We start from the raw sequence: 25931 nt of genomic DNA, 5'->3' as shown, positions 1-25931 counted from the left end.
TTTGTTGGCAAGACATATACATGTATCATAATTTTTGAGAGAATGATATGTAAATGATTCAGGTAAGGATTCAACAATCAATATCATTCATAACATAGTATAATAAAAAATTGTGACAATTAACCATCCGTTGATACCAAGGGCAGGTAACTCAGTGTAATAAAGAATTTTGACAATTTAACATCTGTTGATACCAAGGGTAGATAACTCAGTATAATAAATAATTGTGACAATTTAACGTCAGTTGATACCAAGGGTAGATAACTCAAGATAATAAAGAATTGAGACAATTTAACATTAGTTGATACATTATCCTAGAGTAAATAACTCTGTATTGTGACAGCTTTAGTCTATTCCAACTCTCTTTCAGTATGAAAGTTGGTAGTTTTCTGAAAAAAAAGTTTTAAAGATTAAATTCCATCAAATTAAATGGAGAAATGAGCCTTTTAGAATATGCATGATTACAGGTGTGCCTTTGTTAGATTGGTTTAATATGGATTTAAAGCCAGATATGAATTATTAATTGAGCAACTGTACATTGACTTCGTTTAAAGGTACATACAGATTTTGTGACCGAGTGTCTACAGACTGCCAGTGATGATGATCTTACCTCTATAGCTCTCCCTGGTCTAACCACAGGCTTCTTGGCCTTCCCCAAGGATGTCGCGGCCAAGAATGCATGTGAATGTATCAGAAAGTTCATCAAAGCAAATCAAGACACATCACTCAAAGATATCCGTCTCGTTATTTACCAGAAAGACAGAGCAACATTAAAGGTGACTATCTGATTTTGTCATGTTTTTAGCTCACCTGGCCCAAAGGGCTGGTAAGCTTTTGTGATGGTGTGGCGTCCATCGTCCGTCCGTCCGTCCTTCCGTCCGTTCGTCTGTCCGTCAACATTTCCTTTAAATTGCTACTAGTCATAGAGTTCTGCATTGAATGTAACCAAGTTTGGCCAGAAACATCCTTTGGGGAAAGGGAACAGAGTTTGTATAAATGTTGGCTCTGACCCCCTTGAGCCAAAAGAATAGGTCCCAATAGGGAAATTAGAGGTAAATCTTAAATTCCTTCAGAAAAGAAACAATGATCCTGCAATCAGAATATTACTTGGCATAACAATAACCAGGTCAGCGATACAGGCCCTTTGTGCCTCTTGTTTTTAATACAGTTAAACCTGTCTATAATGGCCACCCAAAGGAAAAGGAAAAAGTGCATGGTCTTTATAGTCAGGTGGTCTTCCTACACAGGTAAAATTTGGTACCCTTAAATAAGTAAAAGGTCTTTAAACAGAAGTGGTTGCTAGGTCGCTAAGGCAGGTTTCACTTAAATTTTGATTTTTTTCTTTTTTTTTTAACTTAGAATTTTTAAATTTTAAGACTTATGAAACTTCTCCAATTCCCTGAAAATGATTTCTTTCTTGCAAAAATCACATGTTTAAATCTATTTGCTATTTTTCACAAAATTGATTGCTCTTTTGTACAATTTGAGTGATTTCAGATTATTTTTTATTTTGTAGGCGTTTACCAATGAAGTGAAGGCGTGGAAGGACAGGATTGATCAATGTAATTAGCATATGTTTACTTAATTAAAGGTTGAAATGCCATTAATAGAAGCAATAAAGTATTCAAAAAGGTAGCATCTAAGCTCTCAATAGCAATTGCATTACTACGAAAAATGAAAAGCTATCTACTAAGAGAAGCTAGGAAAATTTACTACAATTCCTACATTTTACCAATTTTAGATTATGCCGCTATAGTCTGGGGTAATGGTTTGACAAAACAACAAATAAATCATATTACAAAACTACAAAAGAAAGCTCTTAGAATAATGCTAGATAAACCAATACTATCTGACAGTTTGGCCCTTTTTAAAGAAGCTAAAGCACTCCCTTTTGAACTCAGATTAAAATATCATACTGTTATTTTGGTTTATAAAGCACTGCATAATATGACACCGGATTATATATGTACTTTAATTGAAACTTGTCAAAATTCTTGCTTGTACAAACTCAGATCAGCTACAGAAAATAAACTCCTTTTACCTAAGTTACAATCAGAGACAATGAGGAAGTCATTCAGCTACTCTGGAGCTGTATCTTGGAATAATCTTCCACTTGATATAACACACTCCACATCCTTTGTAACTTTTAAGCAAAAGTTAAGAAATTATTTACTATCAAACTTGATAATCTAAATGAATTATTTATTTACATTATGCTTAATATATGTTACCTATATCAAAACAGTTCCTATTATTTCATTTAAGGAATATATACTATACAGTATACTGTATATGAAACAGTAATGTATGTGTTTCATTTCACTTGTGTTTTTCCATTGTATTCTATATAGATTGTTATCATATGCATGTGATGTATATTTTGATGATTTATGTCAATTTTGTTTGTGTTTATATAATTGAGGGCCATATGGAAGATTAGCTCCATGCTAAATATGCCACCCTCAATAAATAAAGTATTATTATTATTATTATTATTAAAGGCTAAGTTTGATGAAAGTTTTGATGATAACCATTGAATTTTTTCAGAACTTAAAGTGAATAGTCGGGCAAAAAAAACCCAGTCTAAATGTGTTCATTGGCCTTCCAAAAGTTCTCACATATTAATACGACGGACAAGTTCTGCTTACGTTTCCCAGTTCTGACAATTGAAATAAAGAAAAGTTGAAAGTTTATTTTTCTATTCCATAAGAAATTATACTGGATACATTCACACCACTTTTACCGACTTTAGCCATCCATGCCCGACTGTTCACTTTAAACATCATTATAGCATGCATTTTTTCTCAGCAAAAAGGTGATGTTAAGGCAAAAAATGAGCAAAATAGCTGATGACCTTACCAAAAATAAACATAATTTCATTTTTTTTCTTTTCTCAGACTGAATATTCTAGTATGGTGTGCTCCACAATTTAACTTCAATTTTTTACACTTCATGTGTAAGATAAGTATCAAGAGACCTTGATGATACATCCTTGATACTCCAGGGGTTCCAATTACTTATGATCATACGTAATCAGAACCCCTGAATTACTGAGGATGTTGATGATAGGACTAGTGTTTATGCTAAGTTAATTATATGATGTTTATGTTTAGTTTTTTTATGTTTATGTCTGACATTTTGCGTTTATGTCTAGTTTTTTATATTTATGTCTGACATTTTGTGTTTGTGTTTAGTTTTTTATGTTTATGTCTGACATTTTGTGTTTATGTTTAGTTTTTTTATGTTTATGTCTGACATTTTGTGTTTATGTTTAGTTTTTTATGTTTATGTCTGACATTTTGTGTTTATGTTTAGTTTTTTTATGTTTATGTCTGACATTTTATGTTTATGTTTAGTTTTTTGTTTGTTTATATGTTTAGTGTGACGTTTTGTGTTTATGTTTAGTTTTTATGTTTATGTTTAGTCTTTTATGTTTATGTCTGACATTTTGTGTTTATGTTTAGTTTTTTATGTTTATGTGTGACGTTTTGTGTTTATGTTTAGTTTTTTATGTTTATGTCTGACATTTTGTGTTTATGTTTAGTTTTTTATGTTTATGTCTGACATTTTATGTTTATGTTTAAGTCTTTTTGCTCATGTAGATGTACCAGTGCGAGATATCTGCAGTACTACTGTCGGAGGGATGACAGTCCGTGTAGTGGTGGACAAAATGGAGGACCAACAGGTAACCACTGCAACAAGATGATACAGTGAAACATGGTTATAACAAACCTCTAAAGACCAACAAAATCACTTTGTTATAAGCTTAGTTTGAGAGATAATGCAGATATATCCTGGGAACCTTGACAGGGAATGAAAATTACGTTATAACCACAAATTTGTTATAAACATGTTTTACTGTACTGACTACTGACTGAAAGCTATGTGTTGATTTGCATTAACAGGTGAATGTATTAGTAAATAGTGTCAATAAAGAACTGAAGCTGAAGAAGGGAGCCCTGTCTAACACTCTTTAACACAATTTTAGTTTCAATAATAGAGTTAAAAAGTTTATTTGCATAACAGGTGGATGTGATTGTGAATAGTGTGAATAAAGAACTCAAGCTGGACAAGGGAACCCTGTCTAACACCCTGAACAGAGTTGCGGGCCCTGCTCTCCAACAGTCCTGCTCCAGCCTCTATCCCAATGGGATCAAACCAAAGGAGGTGGCATTTACAGATGCAGGAAACCTCTCCTGTCAAAAAGTCTACCATGTCTGTGTGTCGGATTTTGATCGACGAAATGAAGATGCATCTTTAAAGGTTTGGAAGTCATCAATATTTCTATATATGTTTTTTTGTTGAATTGCAATAAATCTTAAAAGTTATTGAAGATGATATGGTCAAATTAAACAATTGATCAGGGTGGTGTAGTGGTTAAGCCACTTACCTTTTTAGCTGGCCGGGGTTCGATCCCCGGCACGGACGCGAATAGGTCAGGGGTCACCTATCCGATCATGTGGGTTTTCTGGGGGTACTCCAGTTTCCTCCTCATCCAGACCATAGAAAGTTTTACATGAACCTAGCTGTTAATAGGACATTAAACTAATAAAACCCAAACTCATTTTATCTATTCAGTGGTATCCGTATTTGGTAGAATCAGTTCAGTTATCTTGATGAATCTAAAGTAAAATATATTAAACATTTAAAATCAGAATTTGATCCCAATATCAAATAGTTGCTGATCATGTTTGTAGAGAAGTCATATATTGTATGAAGATGTCGTGTATTCCAGATGATCGTTGATTTGGTGTGTAAATGCTTGGATGAGATGCACTCTAAAGGTTACGCGTCTATAGCCTTCCCAGCCCTGGGGACCAGATATAGGAAATATCCAGCCAGACTCTCTGCCAAGGCCATGTTTGAGGGTTTTGAGCAGTTCTGGAGCAGTCTGAACTCGTCCTCTGTATCAGACGTCAGGATTATTATATACGGCAACGATCAGCACACCATTGGTAAAGTAAGTGATCATTATACAATTGAAAAATTTCTGCATATTAAAATATTCACCTCTTTAGTGAAACTTTTGCCCTTTTATAACACTATCTCAATGAAGTTAGAAACACAGAAGGGAAGTAACTGAGAGTGTTTCCATAGTCTCTTTGACTTCAATTTATTAAATGAAGTTTGACTGTCAGGCGCTGTAGTACCGTATTTACATGTAAATTTTTCATATTTCTGATATTTAATAATAATAAAAAGAACCTTGTTTAAAAACTTAATGAATGTTTCATGAAAAATTTGTCCAAAAGTTAGATATGTCAAATATTCATGTTTGAAAACTGGAATAGCATTAATTATGTCATGTTGAATTCCTCAAGGCGTTTGAGAAACAGGCTACCGGCTCCATCACCACTGTACCCAGCCAACTACTTGTGTCCAGCTTCGCCAGGGGAACCAAGAAGTACTGTATTGACATGTATGAACGAAGTGTTCGTACGCCCAGTTACTGGACTCACTTTGACGCTTCCAAAACGGTGAAGAAATGGAAAGTGTCTCCTCCAGGGGGTAAACTCCATTGTTTAGTTCCTGTCTCGCAGGCAGAAAGGCAAGCTGTTATAGACCTTGTAGACAGCACATGGGAGGCCAACAAGATCGGGCATGGCCGCGACGCAGTGGGACTTGGAGGGTTCAGTTCACTGAAGGTTACTAATGTTCAGAGACTTGAAAACATTGATTTGTTCGAGAAGTATGGAAATGCTAGAGCGCAGCTGTTCCACAAGGCTGGTTCAATAGGGGTGTTTGATCATCTAGAGGCCATTGCAGGATCAAAGGGTGCCATTAAAACAGCCAATCAGACTGACACAATTTTAACAAAGGACACTTTCCCAGAAGTTAATGAGTTTTATTTTTTCCATGGAACCAAACCCGACATTCTGGAATCCATAATGAAGCAGGGATTGGATGTGCGGATGTCGGCAGATAAAGCCATGTTTGGTCAGGGAATGTACCTTGCTGAGAGTTCAACTAAAGCCGACCAGTACACTGGTAGGGATCAGCATTTCCATTCTTTTACCGTATGGCTGATTATTATTGTGGATCAAAATTTTTGCAATTTTGCCTTAAAATGAGAAAATTGAATTTCAGCGTTTCAAAATTTTTATGATCTGCCTTAAATCATATCTATGATTCAACTGTTTCCTAATATTTTCACAGATAAAATTTTTGCAATCATAGCAATGTTCCCCGAAATTGAAAATTATCGTCCTGGGAAAAATAGCCAGCTGTTTAATTTGTATGCTCTAATTATTCTATGTGGTTATAATACATCGTCACACGAGGTTCGATATATGCATATCGACTTAGTTCAAACATTAAGTCAATATTCCTTCTGTGACATCATTACCCAAATGTTGTGTTCTTCAGGGTGACGTCCTGTAGCCATCATTCTTCTGAAATTAACATTTGATTTTTGTCAAAAGAACTACATGCATGTATCTGATATAGAAATTAAGGACCTTTGACATTTTTGTCATTATTTAATTTTACCAAGCGATTATTTAATTTTACCAAGGCGGTATAACACCATATGGACAAAATCAAAGGTCCATCATTGATATATACCTTATATCTTCAATGCAATAAAGTGTTATCCATGGGGGTCTTGTCAATTTTATTAGTTCTTGTTTGGGATCATTTATGGACATTTCCCATTTTAGAAATTGGAGAAAACTGAAGTACTCTGTGAGAAACCCCCAACCAACAGTCAGTATTTCAAACCCATTACCCAAAAGTAGAGGGCTAATGCACTACGTTGAGGCCAGGGTTAGATTCTTATATCTCAATGTAGTTTTGACCACATTAGCCGATGTCTCAAGATACTTACCATGTAGGGCAGTGATTTTTCTCAGGGTTCTCTGGCTTCCCTCCAATGCCAAAACTTGGAACACCCTTATCTGATCCTGCGTGAAAAAAGTTCTTTTAAAAAATGAAAAATTGAACTGCAAACCAAAAACGATTGTATTTTTCAGATGTTAAAGGTAAGCGGAATCAGGACGAGAAGACAATGTTGCTAACCAGAGTGTGTCTCGGGAAGATCTGTCTGCTATCCCAGGCTGCTGGATCACTAAAGAGGCCTCCGTGTTTTATCGCTGGGTGTAACAGTGACTCCTGTAGTCATAGTGACCTAGAGCGCTGTGACAGCGTGGTGGGTGACGGGGGCTGGCTCTTCAGAGAGTTTGTTGTGTATAGTCAACATCAGAGTTACCCAGAATATGTTATAACATATACCAGGCAGTGAAGCAGAGGGTTCAAAGGTCGTGAGGTTAAATTAGTTAAAATCTATGCCCAGGGAATAGTTAAATTACTCCATTAATACTTGAGTTCAGATAAAGAGAAAATTGGCCAAAAAAGCGTAAGCCAATAACCATACCAATAATTAATTATATATATGCCAAGCCTGACAGAGGAGTGTGGGGGAGCCGGGGGGGAGCCAGGGGGGCCGGGAGGGGGGAGCCGGGGGGAGATACAGTCAGTGACATAATAAAGTATGCTTGTGAAAATTTTGCTATATATTATTAGTAATTTTACATATTTTTAATTGTTATTCCTAAATTCATTTTACATTCTATCATAACAAGATTTTATGTACTGACTACGAACTATTTTTGCATCCTATATAAAATATCTAAAATATATTCCTTGCCATATTTATCGATAAATCAATCGTAAGTGTAGACATGTAATTTTTATGATGCCATTTTACTGTAGACAAAGAAGGAAATGACGGCGTCATCAAACGTTGTTTGGATGTAATCGTTCACAACTCACACATATTACAACGGAAGAACATTATTTCAAAATGAGCGCTAGATAAGTAGCTTTTATGTTGTCAAATTTGAAGTTTTTAGGTTTGCAATTTATTTCATGAGATAAGTTTTTAAAAATGTAAAATTAGTAAATATTAGAATATATTGTAAAAAAATCGCTTGCGTACTGTATTATGGCCACTGATCTGTACATGATGTTGTAAACAATAAATATTTTAAAGGGACAATTCAGGCTAAAAGAACATTAAAATTTGTACATATATCGGAAAAAACCCAGTTCTAATGGAAATTAGATCAGTCGGTTTTACTGTGATATGCCAGAAATTAAAAGTCCATGGTGGCGAAATGCGTGTGGAGTGTTCAAACTCGCTCGCTGTCCGCCATTACACATTGTGGTCGAACATCTTGTATGCCGAACCCCGTCCCTTGCTCGTAGAGTAATGCTACTTTTGTCTAGAACTGCTCAAATCGCTCTGACAATAGTGTGTTTACCTTATTAGGTGAATTGGCTCGTCTAAAAAATCATTTTATCACCTCCTCAGTGGTTATGCAGTTCATTTGTTTAACGTGCGTGACGTTGGCTCGGGTATAGATACAGCGAACATATTTTACCTGCTGAATCGTATTGATCAACGATTTATAATTACAACGGTATAGATTAAAATACTAAACAATGACGTGGAATTTGTCAATATTTTATGTTATATGTGTGATAAGAAATGTAGAACAACACATAAATGCCATATTTTGCTTCTTGGTTATGTAAAAGAATTAGCCTGAGTGAATTGTCCCTTTAAGATGGTATTTAAATACAGATACCCACGATTGTTTATTATGGTAATTCTCTGGTTAGTTCAAACAAAATTATATGTAAAAATATATGTTGTTTGACCAGTTCAAACTGTCCAAAAATGTTATCTAAACATTGAGAAAAAAACAAAACGCTTGTATTTACATTTATAAGATACATATTTTAAAAATAGGAAGTATACATTCAAATGGATATATTCATATGCAGTTATGTTTTATTGCACAAGCTGAATTGTATTTAGTTAAGCTTGAATATATATATATAGGCTTAGAAGATAATATATTTTTTTATCATTGCACAAGCTGAATTGTATTGATTTTGTGTGTTTCTTTGACCAGTTTCTACTAGTGCTTTCTTAAATTGTTATGAAATGAAATACAAAAACTCCTCATTTAACACGATCATATATTGTAAACAAACTTATTTACACGGCGACTAATTTCATGTTTTCGATATGACACACAAATTTACAGCAATTTAATTTTGCGAGTTATGACTTATTGAAAAATTACTTGTTTTATTCATGTTCAAATTCGAGACAATATTCTTTTTGTAATTTTATATTGATCGCATAATTCGCGAAATTTAATGGCACGCAAAAAATTATTCAGTTTACAGTATTACGCTATAAATGTACCTGTTAATATGTGAAGAAAAGAAAAACTCGGCAAAATTCCCTTTTTTTTATATACTGTATCGAACGGAATCAGCTATTACAAGAAGAATTTGATGGTCTGCTTGCTTTTGTTTTATGTGGAGTTGTTTGGATTGTTATATTTTTATGATGAAACAATGATATAACTTTTTTATCAAAATTTATTTCTATATCAGTGCCAAATGAAAATTATGTTGTGTACAAGTAAGGATCGAATTCCTTGAAATAATCAGACATATCCAAGGGCATGTCTTTGTTATTATATAAATCTTACATCACTATAATTTTAATTAATTATACATGGTTATTATTTTTTCAAATATTTTACACTGCTTGCCAGCTAGATCAATTTGTATCATGATTTGTGACTTTATCAGATAAATTACACGTTGGTGTGTATATCAAAATATGTTCCGTCTTTGCACATTACTGTTAAAATATCAGCCCTTGTAGGTAGGTATTGATTGTGATGTCATCTATTTCAGAGGGTAACGTCATACTTTTCAGAGATAATGATGTGAGTTGTGCTCACAAAACAATGGATACCTACCGAAAGGGAGGTAACACTGCAAGATGCAAATACGGAATATTATGTACAATAATTCCTTTTTCTCATTTTTCAGTTACAGTGGAACTTGGTTGATACGAACTCGGATAATTCGACAACCCGCTTTAATACGAAGTGCTTTGACAGTCCCGGCCAAATTCCCTCTTTATCTTTGTTTAAAGAACTCGGATAATTCGAATTCGGAAAACTCGAAGTACTTGGATAATACGAAATAAATTTTGGTCCGAATGACAATAATCCTACATAAAATGTTCTTATAACTCGAAATGAGATTTTTTGGACAAAGACATCGCCGAAAATGCAGATAGTTTTTTTTATAAATCTGCCGTAGAACGGCATTTCAAAATATATATATGGGTTTTCTTGTTATAAAATTTGCAACTACCATTGGCTATTTTGACATCTGCCTTATTCACATCGTTTTACGACATGGAACAAGTCTATTTATACCAAGTCAAGAGATCGTCAGTAGACATGAGAACTCGCTTAATTCGAACACTCGGATAACTCGAAGTTTGATCTCGGTCCCTTCGAGTTCGTATTAACCGAGTTCCACTGTATATACAAATGTACTAGAACACAGAAAAGACATGTTTATGTATATTGAATTTTATTTGTTTTTGTTTTTTAATTTATAGAAATGATATATTGCTTTAATTTAAACTTTCTTTATTTTGTTTGAGAAAAGAAAAAAAATAGAAATAAATAAATGAGTATCTATTATATTATATGACGAAAATGTGTAACTTTTTGTTGTATTTTTAAATATGACTTATACAGAATAAGATTATAAAAGTGATTGAAACAACCAATCAACATCTATGTTTGGTATTTTATTACAATCGACTGATCATCAGCTGTTAATCATACCGCATATGACTTTGCATTTTGTATTGTGTATTTATGCTTTGATGTTTGCTCCGACATTGAATAGGTACTTGTGCATTTATGAGCACGAGGCGTAGCTACATACTTTGCCTGGTGATCGGTCATTTACCAATTTCATTTCATTATAACAAAAATTTATGCTTATTTATTCATTTTTATTTTAGGTCACCTGTCCAAATGTCATGTGAATAAACATTTCCCAGTTTTGCCACATTGGCACACTTCTTTTTGTAAAGTGTTCTGTCCTGTTTTATTGCCATAGATAACCTTCCTAGCGTTGGAAATTAACGCCTGTCCGTCTGCCCATGAGCGACAACTTCATAGTAGGGCAGACAATTTTTGCCATGTTGCTGGTCCTTTGACCTGCAACTTTTGGTCCAGATAGTTCTAAGATATATATATATATATATACAAAACAAAAAATAGCAGTAGAATTGTAAAAAGGTTGAAGAGCAAACTGTACAAAACTAAATTTTCGTAATATTCTGGTGTTCAGTCATCTTTGTTGACAGTGCACGATACTAAGCCAGATTTAGGGATATAGTTTGTTAGTAAAACTTATAACTCTGCTAGTAATTATCTAAACTAAAAGGATGAAAGATGAATGTAACTTTGTAAGGACCAGTCATTTTGTCAGCCGGTCCTTAGGACCAGCAGGAAAAAATACTTAAAGGAGAACACAGAACCTTCCTTTACCTAAGCTCAAGCTTAGAATCAGAAACTATCTCTCCCAATTTCAAAAATAGAAATCTGTTATTTCCCCCTAGTTGACACTGTTACAGTAGAAATTACCTCCCCTTGGATGAAAATTTCTTTGTTGTTTTGAAAATCAAAAATCAAAATCAAAAATTATTTCCTTTAGGATGAAAACATAAAATCAGGATTTGTCACCCCTTGTCAAAAGTTTAAATTCAGAAATTACCTCCTCTTGTGTAAAATCTTATTATCAGCACTTTAAATTTTCTCCCCTGGATGAAAATTGACAACTTGAAGTTGTCGCATCCAAGTTTAGAATTATTAATCAAAAAGTATTTCACTTAGATTAAAAACTTTATAATCAGCTTTAGAAATTGTCATCCACAGGTGAAAATTAAAAAACACAAATTATCTCCCCTTTAGAAGTATGCCATTGTTGAAAATGAAAATAAGACACTGTCTATATCCTGGATGAAAACTTAAGAAATATATTATCAACCCCCACACTCATTAGCACATTTTAAAATATAATTGTTGATTAGATTCTACCTTAATTGATGCAGGCTCAATTAATCAGGATTATTTTTTTTGTTTTTAAACAGAGGTCCACTTGCAATAGTAGAAAATAGAAATAGTTTGCACTGTCTTTATATGGCTTTAAGCCATGAAAAAATTTAATTCACCTAATAGTGTCTTAAACTTGCCCTTTCAGTCTTGCACAAAATTCTATTGTTTTAAAAACATTATTGGCCTTTTCATAAATTCATTCACCAGTAAAATATTACGAAAAAAGGGCAAAATGTAGATTTGTTCAGTGTGTGAATTTGGATATGACAATTTATGAATACAAGAAATCTGTGATACATGATTTGTGTTGTACATGTATATGTAGAGCTGAATAAAAAAATGTTTATGAAATAGACTAAAAGTTTGGTGTTCCGTGTTTAATAGGGTTTTTTTTAAGTTAGTGATCTGCCAGCAAATTAATAAGTATCAATAAAGGCTTTAATAGAAAGTAAGTAATGTTTAACTTAGATAACATATTTTAAATCATTACAGAAGCATGCTTATATAAATGCATGAAAATGTCAAAATTGTTCAAATATCAACCTTGAGTCCGGATATACTACATTGCAATGTAGTGTTTCAATGAACTGACAAAAAAATCAATAATAAGTCCAGTTGAAAGATTCTTTTTTTGCTATTCTCATATTCTGAGTACAATCTTAGTTCATGTTATATTCAATTAAATTACCAACCCAATCAATATTTAATTATTATAACAATAGGAACACAATTAGATATTGATTCAATGAGAGTTAAACAGACAAAACAGACTTATATATTTTGCAAACAAAAACATTAACTTTTAAATCTTTCCCGCCCAATTAACCAAGGGAGATAATTCCCAATCTTGAAAACAAACCAATCACGGAAGTAGGAAATCCCCACATATTAGATTTCGTAGAATGATATTTGAGTGTACATTAGCTACAATGTCACAGTGTTCTGAGCGATGTTTACATGAGTTTGAGACACTGGTATTGGAATAACATACTTATAAAGGTAAGTTACCGACGGAATTAAATAATTAATTAGAAAAGTCTACTTTTTGTTTCTGACTGTGATAAGTATATGGAAAATGAAAGTTGAATGATTAAGAATATTAAGATTATTTGTGATTGGCATTTTGTCAATAAGACTTTGATTATCCCCGATCCTTTATAAAATACAGTGTATCTGTTAGATATATGGTTATTTATGTTCATGTTGGCAGACTTTTTAGCAGAATGTCAAAATTCTGTGAAGAAAAAGAGACTAGATCTATATTTTTTAACTTGTTATTCAAAAGTTGTCATAATTAGTGAATATTCTATTAAATTATCAATATAATCTTTAAGTTGACCACTTGATAAATATCTTCATTTAGCATTGTGTGAAACAAGCATGAATTTAACCAGAGTATATTACTGGTATGTGACTGGCACATGGTGTCTTATTAGGTCTATACAATTATAACTTCCTTATAAATCTTTAGGAGGAAAATGAAACTTAATGCCTTACAGTAGGCAGTTAGTTAAGCCTTAGATAAATTGGCAATACCCTTTTAAGGCCCATCTTTTATTGCTCCTAATTGAACCGTAAACATATATTATTATAATTGCAAACAATTAAATTAAGCTCTCTTCAATTTGAATCAATTATTTTAAAAATGTATAAACTAGAGATATGTTACATGTATGAAATGTAATTACATTAAATAAGTCAACACCTTCATGTGTGTATATGTATGATATAATTTACATGGAAACAATTTAAGGCCTGCTGGTTTAAAACAACTTGGATCCTATAGTATAAAGCCAATCCACAATTATACATTAATTTTGTAAGCTAATATTTTTAAAACTTCTTTTTCTGTCAATAAATTCTTCAATTAATTATTGAAATATTAGAAAACTTTATTGTGTTAATGTGATATTAAATTATGCTGATCTATAAATTATTGAGGGAGAGTTGACGCTATTATATGTATGAGACTCAATCCCCTCCAAATTCATACTAATGTATGTGTCAATCATCTCTTTGGTTTAATTAATTCAAGATGCTAATTATGGTTTAATTAATTCAAGATGCCTATGATGGTTGAAATTTCCTTTTGATATTTCTGTTCAACTTAATAACATTACAAAGAAACTTGTTCCGGTGAGTAAGAGAAGAAATTCCAACAAACCTCAAAACCCTGAATTGAGTTATGAAGTCAAGTCAACTAAATATAAAACAGATGGAAATTCACACTTCACTAATCTGCAGGAAACTTGGCCTCAAAACAAATTTGAACCTCAACATACAATGCTATAAAAATGGCCTAGCTAGAAAGATCAAAACAAATTCAAAATTATATTCTGGTCTCACGTTAGATCAAAATCCAAAGTATGATCAACCTAATCATTTTTAGCTCACCTGGTCCGAAGGACCAAGGTGAGTTTATACCATACCGTGGTGTCCGGCGTCCGTCGTCCGTTGTCCGTCCGTCCGTCAACAATCGACTTCTTTTCCATAACCGCTGGTCGGAATTCAACAAAATTTGACTGGTAGCATCCTTATGGGTAGCTGCAATATTGTAGCTCAAAAGACTAACAGAAAATGGTGTCGTCTTTAGAGCTACAATTGGTGCCTATTACTGCTAATGGAGCAAAGAAATGATTATGCAAACCATTATAAAACGTTTGTTTGCATTTTTATCGTACTTGTTTGATATCGCCTACCTACTCGGCAATAAAACTGAACCAGATAGAATATCAAATTCTCATCGAGGCATTATTTTTTTTTTACATAATACATATAAAGGTCTTTCTGAAGGGAATTTATACAGCACGTCCACAAATTGTGAATTTGACATCTTGTGAGCGGTACGGTAGATATTAAGAATGGTGGTTGTGTTTGTTTTGGACAAAAATATTATGTAAATGCATGTATACGTATAAAATAATTGGAAACCTGCAAAAAAGTATAGAAAACTATGCCCGAGTGGTTTTCGGAGGCAGTGCTCCACTACGACACATAGGGACCAATTCGTACCCGGCCGAAAGGTATAGTAGGCCGGGTACGTATATTCGTTCTACCTTATGGGTTACTGACTGAAAATTGTACAAATAATGGGGCTGATCCCCCAGGGGCCTGAGGGGCAGGGCCAAAAGGGGCTAATTTGGCTATTTTCATATTAACGACTTCTTCTCTGAAAGTGAGCATGGGGTAGCACTCATAATGCAATGGTAGCATCCTTATAGGTTGGGGATTCAAAATTGTACAAACGATGGGGCTGACCCCCCAGGGACCTGAGGGGCGGGGCCAAAAGGGGTCAATTTGGCTATTTCCATTTAAACGACTTCTTCTCTGAAACTAAGCATGGGATAGCACTCATAATGCAATGGTAGCATCCTTATAGGGTGGGGATTCAAAATTGAACAAATGATTGGGCTGGCCCCCCGAGGGCCTGAGGGGCGGGGTCAAAAGGGTTCTTTTTGGCTATTTCCATATAAACAACTTCTTCTCTGAAACTAAGCATGGGATAGCACTCATAATGCAATGGTAGCATCCTTATAGGGTGATGATTCAAAATTGTACAAATGATGGGGCTGACCCCTGGGGCCTTAGGCGCGGGGCCAAAAAGGTTAATAAGGCTACTATTTTCATATAAATTACTTCCTCTCTGAACCTGTGTATTGGATAGCATATATATATTCGTATGGTATCTATAGCATCATTATATGGTTGGGATTCAAAATTAAACAAATCATGGAGTCAAATTTGCTATTTTTTCGAATTGTAAGAGTCTTTGTGATTTTTGAATCACTAATTACTAAATTACAGAATTACTCTTGTTTGGTAATAACACCAGGGTTGGTAATTTTTATTTTGTTGCAAATAAACCATATTTTTGTTTTACAGTTTGGCACCATTTTCCTGACGTTTTTAGAATGATCAGTTTTACTCCTTGTGATGGGTAACAACCATAGTAGTGATGAAGGTATGTAAATAAAATATTCAAAATACAAACTTGTCTAATGAGACCACTCACAATATCAACATTCAAAATACAAACCTGTCTATAGAGACCACTCACAATATCAACATTCAAAATACAAACCTGTCTATAGAGACCACTCACAATATCAACACTTCAAATACAAACCTGTCTAATGAGACCACTCACAATATCAACACATTCAAATACAAACCTGTCTAATGAGACCACTCACAATATCAACATTCAAAATACAAACCTGTCTATAGAGACCACTCACAATATCAACACATGTCTATAGAGACCACTCACAATATCAACATTCAAAATACAAACCTGTCTAATGAGACCACTCACAATATCAAACATCAAAATACAAACCTGTCTATAGAGACCACTCACAATATCAACATTCAAATACAAACCTGTCTATATGAGACCACTCACATCAAATATTCAACACTTCAAAAATACAAACCTGTCTATAGAGACTACTCACAATATCAACATTCAAATACAAACCTGTCTAAGAGACCACTCACAATATCAACATTCAAATACAAACCTGTCTATAGAGACCACTCACAATATCAACACTTCAAAAACATACAAACCTGTCTAATGAGACCACTCACAATATACAACATTCAAAATACAAACTTCTATATAGAACCACTCAATATAACTCAACACCTGTCTAATACAATATCAACATTCAAATACAAACCTGTCTAAGAGACCACTCACAATATCAACATTCAAATACAAACCTGTCTATAGAGACCACTCACAATATCAACATTCAAATACAAACCTGTCTATAGAGACCACTCACAATATCAACATTCAAATACAAACCTGTCTAATGAGACCACTCACAATATCAACAAAATACAAACCTGTCTATTCACTCACAATATCAACATTCAAAATACAAACCTGTCTAATGAGACCACTCACAATATCAACATTCAAAATACAAACCTGTCTATAGAGACCACTCACAATATCAACATTCAAAATACAAACCTGTCTATAGAGACCACTCACAATATCAACATTCAAAATACAAACCTGTCTATAGAGACCACTCACAATATCAACATTTCAAAATACAAACCTGTCTATAGAGACCACTCACAATATCAACACTTCAAATACAAACCTGTCTATAGAGACCACTCACAATATCAACATTCAAAATACAAACCTGTCTATAGAGACCACTCACAATATCAACATTCAAAATACAAACCTGTCTATAGAGACCACTCACAATATCAACATTCAAAATACAAACCTGTCTAATGAGACCACTCACAATATCAACATTCAAAATACAAACCTGTCTATAGAGACCACTACAATATCAACATTCAAAATACAAACCTGTCTAATGAGACCTCACAAATATCAACATTCAAAATACAAACCTGTCTATAGAGACCACTCACAATATCAACATTCAAAATACAAACCTGTCTATAGAGACCACTCACAATATCAACATTCAAAATACAAACCTGTCTAATGAGACCACTCACAATATCAACATTCAAAATACAAACCTGTCTATAGAGACCACTCACAATATCAACATTCAAAATACAAACCTGTCTAATGAGACCACTCACAATATCAACATTCAAAATACAAACCTGTCTATAGAGACCACTCACAATATCAACATTCAAAATACAAACCTGTCTAATAGAGACCACTCACAATATCAACATTCAAAATACAAACCTGTCTAATGACACAATATCACATTCAAATACAAACTGTTATGAGACAAAATCAACATTCAAAATACAAACCTGTCTAATGAGACCACTCACAATATCAACATTCAAATACAAACCTGTCTATAGAGACCACTCACAATATCAACATTCAAAATACAAACCTGTCTAATGAGACCACTCACAATATCAACATTCAAAATACAAACCTGTCTATAGAGACCACTCACAATATCAACATTCAAAATACAAACCTGTCTAATGAGACCACTCACAATATCAACACTTCAAATACAAACCTGTCTATAGAGACCACTCACAATATCAACACTTCAAAATACAAACCTGTCTAAAGAGACCACTCACAATATCAACATTCAAAATACAAACCTGTCTATAGAGACCACTCACAATATCAACATTCAAAATACAAACCTGTCTATGAGACCACTCACAATATCAACATTCAAAATACAAACCTGTCTATGAGACCACTCACAATAAATCAACACATTCAAAATACAAACCTGTCTATAGAGACCACTCACAATATCAACATTCAAAATACAAACCTGTCTAATGAGACCACTCACAATATCAACATTTCAAATACAAACCTGTCTAATGAGACCACTCACAATATCAACATTCAAAATACAAACCTGTCTATAGAGACCACTCACAATATCAACATTCAAAATACAAACCTGTCTATAGAGACCACTCACAATATCAACATTCAAAATACAAACCTGTCTAATGAGACCACTCACAATATCAACATTCAAAATACAAACCTGTCTATAGAGACCATCCAATCACATCAATCAAACCTGTCAATATCAACAATATCAACATTCATAATCAACTGTCTAAGATCACTACAATATCAACATTCAAAATACAAATCACTGTCAATATAACACTCCAATACACTTTCAAATTCCAGCAAACCTGTCTAATGAGACATCTCACTATATCAACATTCAAAATACAAACCTGTCTAATGAGACCACTCACAATATCAACATTCAAAAGACAAACCTGTCTAATGAGACCACTCACAATATCAACATTTAAAAGACAAACCTGTATAATAAGACCTCCTAAAATAGCAACATTCAAAATATAAACCTGTCTATAGGGACCACCACAAAATATCAACATTCAAAATCAAACCTGTTATAGAGCAAAAATAACTCAATCTGTCAAAGAGATCACCCAAAATATCAACATTCAAAATACAAACCAGTCTAATGAGACCACTCACAATATCAGCATTCAAACCTGTCTTTAGTCTCAAACCACCAATAATATCAACATTTGAAATCCAGTCAACCTATCTATAAGGAATAACATTCAATAATTTACAGATATCAACAATCAAGATACAGTATCTAATGTTTAAAATACATTATGCATTTTGCACTTTTGATTATTTTACATTGGAAGATGAAGATGTACAATACTCACCGTCAAGGTTGGATCAGTTAGTCTACCAGCGGAATCCTTCACGTATCAGTTCTGGTGCGTCTGACGACATGAACGAAGAAGATGAAGAATCGCCCCCACCACCAACAAGGCGAAGACGGCGTCCAAGGTTCACTAAGATTGGCAGTATAGACACCACAGTTATCAAAGGGAACATCGTAGAGGAAACGGTATGGTGATAGTTCATTAACCTTTTCAGTATTGACAATTATACAATCATATCATGTCAATATTTTTACTTTAGCATTGATGTCACTATTTTTTAATATCAAGGCATGAAAAAAATTTTGCTTGGAAACGGTGTAAATCTGCATTGCAGCTTCTCACAAAAGTTTGCAAAAAAAAAAAAAAAAAAAAAAACAGATGAAAATAAAAAATAGTGACTTCATAAATGCTTAAAATTAACTTTTTAGACTACTTGATAATTTTTCAAGGGATCATTCTTCCAAATTTTACCTTCAAAAGCTGTTAAAGCTGAAAATCCACCTCAGACATAAATCATATTATTGCAAACTACTTTATGTCTGCGAAATTTTTCACATAATGTCCCAAGATACCATGAATGTGAAATAAAATATTTGCAAATAATTGTTTATCAACGCAAGATTTTCACTAAAAACTCCTGATTGTGAATTCATGTATCAATGAATACATGTCAAACCCTGAATACTACTAGCAGCTAGAGAGAATTTCTTGATCTGTTGAGCATAAGACAGAAAGATAATAATCCAGAGGTCCCCAGTTCATTCTTTGACTGAGGCAGTGATTTAGTTTATATAAAATCCTGCACTCTATTACACTTGAAAATAAACAAATAATGTTGTATATGTAAAAATAAAGTTGTTTCCAGTAGTAATAGCAGTTGACCAGTACAGGCCCTTTTGGTCTTTTGTTATAGGCTGATGTCATAGTGAACAGTGTTGCACCAGAACTTAAATTAAGTCAAGGGAGAGCATCCAGGAGTCTTCTAAATGCCGCTGGGGATAAAATCCAGACTGAGTGTGACAATGACTACCCGGGGGGTATTAACCCCGGGGACATGGCCGTGACGAGTGGAGGAAAACTTTCCTGTCAGAAGATCTACCATGTTTGCCTGCCAAAATGGACGGGTCCCCAAGAGGAAAAGGTATTTGATATGACATTGATTGAGGCTCAAAATTGTCAGGGGCTGCGGTGACCGAGTGGTTAAGATATCTTGACATATTACCATTGGCCCTCCACCTGTGGGTCGCGAGTTCAAATCCCATGTGGGGCAGTTGCCAGGTATCCCCCCTGGTCTGTGGTTTTTTCTCCGGGTACTCCAGCTTTCCTCAACCAACAAACCTGGCACCTCCTTACATGACCCTGGCTGTTAATAGGAAATTAAACTAATAAACCCAAAAATGAAATTGTCCTTTCATGGCTACTGGATATTTATCAGCAAAGATTGGTTGTTTACAATGTAACTCTTTGACCCCTGAAAACAAATGTAAACTCTCCTGATTCAAAAGCTGGATTAGTTCATTAACAAATTTCAGGGGTCATTGAGTTTAGGAAGAGATTATGATCTATAACGTTTAATAATCTTTACACAAGTGTTTGTGAGTGATCAATGTCGGAATTTTGCAAACTTTTTTTAACCCTTTTCAGATCAAAAGGGTCCAAAAGCCACCAATGAAATGAATAAATTAATAGTATATAGATCTTGAACAGAGGCAGCTAAAAACATACAATGAGCATTTGATCAGCAGTTTCAGGAGAGTAGCATTTTAATCATCAATCAGACTTCGATCAGGTCAAATTAAGGTTACATCTGATAAGGTGACAGTGCCAGCCATAAAACTTTCCAGAAGTCTTCACCAATCTAGAGAACAATACTGTATTTGCTTTGGTAGGTGTTTAAAGTGAATAGTCGGGCAAAGAAAACCAGTCTAAATGCGTTCATTGGCATTCCAAAAGTTCTCACATATTAATACAACGGTCAAGTTCTGCTTACGTTTCCCAGTTCTGACCATTGAAATAAAGAAAAGTTGAAAGCATTGAAAGCGAGGCTGCGTGGAAATGTAACCACGGACATAGTCAGCCGGGAGGACGTTTTAGCATTCGTATACTTTAAATTAATTTCTACGTACGCAGACAGATTTTGACGAGAAAATTTATTTTTCTATTCCATAAGAAATCATACTGGACACATTCACACCATTTTTACCGACTTTAGTCATCCTTGCCCGACTGTTCACTTTAACAAAAAAGGTTCCAGAAGGAAAACAGTTTTGCATAGATGAATTTTTCTTTTAGATTTTATGAATCATCCTCGATATTTTACGGGTTTAATATGGGAACACGTTGACCAAGGATGAAAGGCAATCAGTGTGATGTACAATATCATATTACAACATATCATAATATACAACACGTATTAATCTTGAATCAGGTTGAGAATGAGTTCAAGCATTCATACACAATAAAGATATCCAGGAGTGACAATTAATTAGACAATTGTACCATATATATAAAGCCAATTATTTTTGTAGGGATGACATTTTCATGACTTTGCAGAATATTGCTAAAAATTGTGAAAATGATTTATGAAATACTGAGAAATGGTTGAATCAATTATAAACCCTAAAAGCCAGATCACAAAAATAAAAAAAAAACAGCACTTAAATTTGATTTTCTTGGTTTGAGTTAAAATTTAAAAAAATTTGACCTTCATAATATAAAATAATATTATGTAAATAACTGGAAATAACTGGTTATACCATACATAGGTATATTGAAAAGATTATGTCTATACTACAGGTGATGAAATCACTGTTACACAAGTGTCTGGAGAAAGCTCACATCACTAACAGGACCTCCATAGCATTCCCAGCTCTAGGTACAGGTTTCCTCGGATACTCCCCGGATACGGTTGCTAAGACAATGTTCCAGTGTTTAAAAGATTTCGATGGAGCTCATAATTCAACCACCTTGAAAACAATATATATTGTGGTATTCTACAAGGAAGACAATATATTCCGGGTAAGTATATATACACATGTAATTATGTAATGTGGTAAACCGTTAAAGATGCTCCACCACTGACATAGCATATATGATACTCATCATTTGAAACAATAACTGATGTTTAATTGTGTATATCTATCTTATTAGCACAAAAGTGCATAGAAGACAATATATTTTGTTCTTGGTGCATGCACAATCAGTACATCATTCCATATAGGGCATAGTGTAACAGATTTTTTCAGGAAGCAATTAATTATTTTTTCATATTTTTATCTTTTAAGTAAAATATTAAGAAGCACAAATTTTTCAAGGATGGTAATGGTGCAAAATAAGTAACTTTTGTAACAGAAGAAAAACACTTTTTTAGCTCCTATTTTTAATAGCGAAAAAAATACCATTCGTCAGCAGTGTTGCATCTTCAAACCTGTCTATAAAGACCATCCAAGATACAAAGAAAAAAGGGTCATTGTAAACAAGTGGGCTTTATACACAGGTTGACATTTACGATTAAGGTCACAGTCAAAGTGGTCTTATCGAGCATGTGGACTTTATACAGAGTTGGTTCTTTAAACAAGTATTACTGTACTAAATTATTAATGTCATTGGGAAAATATGGAATTTAACTGTAGAAAGTTTTAATCCTTACGAAAAGCCCCTTTTATGAAATTGTCAGTATTTTTATTGTCCTGTGTTTAGTATTAGACATAGGGACCTGACTTATTCCTATGACCCAGAATTGAAAATTAAATATCTAACCCTTGGTCATTGATGGGTGATATAGAGGGGGCTGTTATAAGTTTATCTGGTCAAAATGTTGTACAATTCAATGTTATAGTATGATTTCTATGAAAGTTTATTGCAAGTTGTGTATATTGAGGGCCTATAAACTGTCAAATACATTGTAGCTATCTTTGATTCACAAGAGTTTGGAAACAATCGCATCACCATATGATTTTTATTTCCTTTTAAACATTGGTATGAATTCATATTTTCAAAATTCTAGAAATTCAAGATCCTGAATGTCATTGCAATGATTATCTTAATAAAGTTATTCCTTTAATTATTTAATATTTTTTTCAATTGATAGGAATTCCTGTCGGCTGTGAAGTCTCTAGCCCTGCCACCAGGCTGTAAGTATAAATTATTCAACATCTATAGATCTGCTCTGAGTGATATAGCAGTTATGGGATAATGAATACCAGTTGCACAAGATTAAGGCAAATAATGAAGCATACTTTTAAAACATACGTAAAATGTTTTATGTTGAATTTGCTGTTATTCAATCAGCATCTATCATCATGTATCTACTAACTGAATCAGTTGATACTGTACGTGGAATTCTCTTTATATCATATTCTATTTGTCATACAAAAATATTATGATATTAAGAGGAATGTGACAATAACCAACATTACATTAATTGGCTTCCATTGTATGTACTAGGTTTTGAAGAACATATAAAAAAAATGATATGTTAAATGAAAATGTATATACCCTGACTCGATCATTTTGTCAAGGACAGAAAATCTGCTTCAAAGCTGTCTCTGTGATTGGCAACTTTTCAAAATTCTTATAATCATGAACAATGATGTCACATTTTAAGGATTGGTCAGTCGTGCAGTGATGACTCTAATTTGGTAAAATAACATTGTGGGTCTTCAGTGAAAATGTAAATAAATAGTATACATACATTGTATAACAAAATGTAAGTAACCATACATTCTGTTGTGGTTTGCCCTTGGTCAGTATAATGTGAACGGGTGGGGTGTGTTGCTTTGTGTCTTCGGCATCCTGCTTCAGTGATATAGCAGTATAAAAAGGGCAACAGTTCCACTATACAAGAAGACATAACGCGAATATACCGCAGTCTCCCAAAACTTGCACCTCGCACTTCACACGCTACACACTGCATACATGGGCGGCCCTCCTTACATGACCCTGGCTGTTAATAGGACGTTAAAATAATCAAACAAACAAACAATGTTCAGGCATCAACTTTTTCTTAAAACGTATATCTCAATTTTTAAGAAGCCCTGGTTCATGATCTTTTAGATCATGATAATAAGAGTTGAAATCTGGAAGGTACTGTATCATTTTGACATCAAATCAAAGCACATTTTCCTTAACTTTAAGATAGGCTTTTAAGATAGATTGCAATTGACTCTGTTTTATGTGTCATGATGTAATACATTGTTTCAGCATCTGGACCTGCAGCAAATACAACCCCTACTACGACAAAAATTGGTCCAATTAATTTTGAGGTTATTTGTGGCAAAATGGCTGAACAGAAGGTAACATGGATACACAATTCTTCTTTTTTTTTTTTAAATTGATTGATCTCTGTAAAGTATTTGTTCTCCAAATTTTGCACCGTAATTACTTTGATAATATTCTTATTCTTTATATCAATCTTTTGTGATTTTGTTCATCCGTACCTCTTCAAAGAGTTTTGCAAACAACTCCATTGTATGTATGCTACTACAGTACAGTGAACCCACGATAATCTGGAAATTGTGTTCAAATATTTCTACTTCAAAAACATCCCCCTCCTGACTGCATTTCTCGTAAGGACATAAGAAGTTTTATTTTGTACTCCATACCATTGTCATAGTTGTACAAATATGTCTATTTCAGGTTGATGTGATTGTAAACAGTACCTCTAAGGACCTGAAGCTGGGTCGGGGGTCGGGCCTGGCAAAGTCCCTACTGGAGGTAGCTGGCCCCGAACTACAGACTGAATGTGACAATGGGTACCCCAACGGGATCCTCCCAGGAGATCTTGCTGTCACCGGGGGCTACAAACTTCCCTGTAAAAAGGTGTTCCATGGAACTTTCACCTCATTTTACACCAAACAGAGAGGACATAAACGGCCCGAGGAGGTAATGATATTGATGGATTCCGTACGTTATTAATAGTTAAATATCATCTGAGAAATAATACAAATCTAGATGTTATACACTAAGTATCAAATCTGAACTTTCAATCCATCAAAATTTAGTTTTATCATTTTTGGTAATTTTGAAAATTGCCTTAGCCAGTAAGTATGCTCTTTTTCTTTATTTAAATAAAATTTGAAGATGGAATCGCGCAAATTACATAGATAGAGGTCTTGAAATTATACAGTTGTGGGGGGAGTCCATTCTTAGGGGCTGTCAATCTACATCAAGGAAAAATACAATAGGTGTTTTGTGTTATACAATAGGTGTTTTGTGTTATACAATAGGTGTTTTGTGTTATACAATAGGTGTTTTGTGTTATACAATAGGTGTTTTGTGTTATACAATAGGTGTTTTGTGTTATACAATAGGTGTTTTGTGTTATACAATAGTGTTTTGTGTTATACAATAGGTGTTTTGTGTTATACAATAGGTGTTTTATGTTATACAATAGTGTTTTGTGTTATGCAATAGGTGTTTTGTGTTATACAATAGTGTTTTGTGTTATACAATAGGTGTTTTGTGTTATACAATAGGTGTTTTGTGTTATACAATAGTGTTTTGTGTTATACAATAGGTGTTTTGTGTTATACAATAGGTGTTTTGTGTTATACAATAGTGTTTTGTGTTATGCAATAGGTGTTTTGTGTTATACAATAGGTGTTTTGTGTTATACAATAGGTGTTTTGTGTTATACAATAGGTGTTTTGTGTTATACAATAGGTGTTTTGTGTTATACAATAGTGTTTTTGTGTTATACAATAGTGTTTTGTGTTATGCAATAGTAGGTGTTTGTGTTATACAATAGGTGTTTTGTGTAATACAATAGTGTTTTGTGTTATACAATAGGTGTTTTAT

General features: G+C 33.7%; 1 protein-coding gene across 1 annotated transcript in view; it reads left to right on the top strand.

Annotated features, from left to right (window-relative positions):
- Nucleotides 1–25931, top strand: part of LOC138327191 (uncharacterized) — a 42994-nt gene that overhangs the window by 4688 nt on the left and 12375 nt on the right. The window contains exons 5-18 of the mRNA XM_069273173.1: nt 555–776; nt 1517–1562; nt 3603–3685; nt 4027–4263; nt 4736–4960; nt 5322–5988; nt 6972–7236; nt 14344–14366; nt 19110–19318; nt 20047–20274; nt 21930–22151; nt 23224–23266; nt 24336–24427; nt 24771–25016. Coding sequence (XP_069129274.1) covers nt 555–776; nt 1517–1562; nt 3603–3685; nt 4027–4263; nt 4736–4960; nt 5322–5988; nt 6972–7236; nt 14344–14366; nt 19110–19318; nt 20047–20274; nt 21930–22151; nt 23224–23266; nt 24336–24427; nt 24771–25016 — 2808 coding nt within the window. The remainder of the gene's footprint in view (nt 1–554; nt 777–1516; nt 1563–3602; nt 3686–4026; nt 4264–4735; nt 4961–5321; nt 5989–6971; nt 7237–14343; nt 14367–19109; nt 19319–20046; nt 20275–21929; nt 22152–23223; nt 23267–24335; nt 24428–24770; nt 25017–25931) is intronic.

This window comes from Argopecten irradians, chromosome 7 (assembly GCF_041381155.1).
Source record: "Argopecten irradians isolate NY chromosome 7, Ai_NY, whole genome shotgun sequence".
Classification (NCBI taxonomy): domain Eukaryota; kingdom Metazoa; phylum Mollusca; class Bivalvia; order Pectinida; family Pectinidae; genus Argopecten; species Argopecten irradians.
Note: the sequence above shows the minus strand (reverse complement) of the source record. Positions and strands in the feature narration are given on the sequence as shown.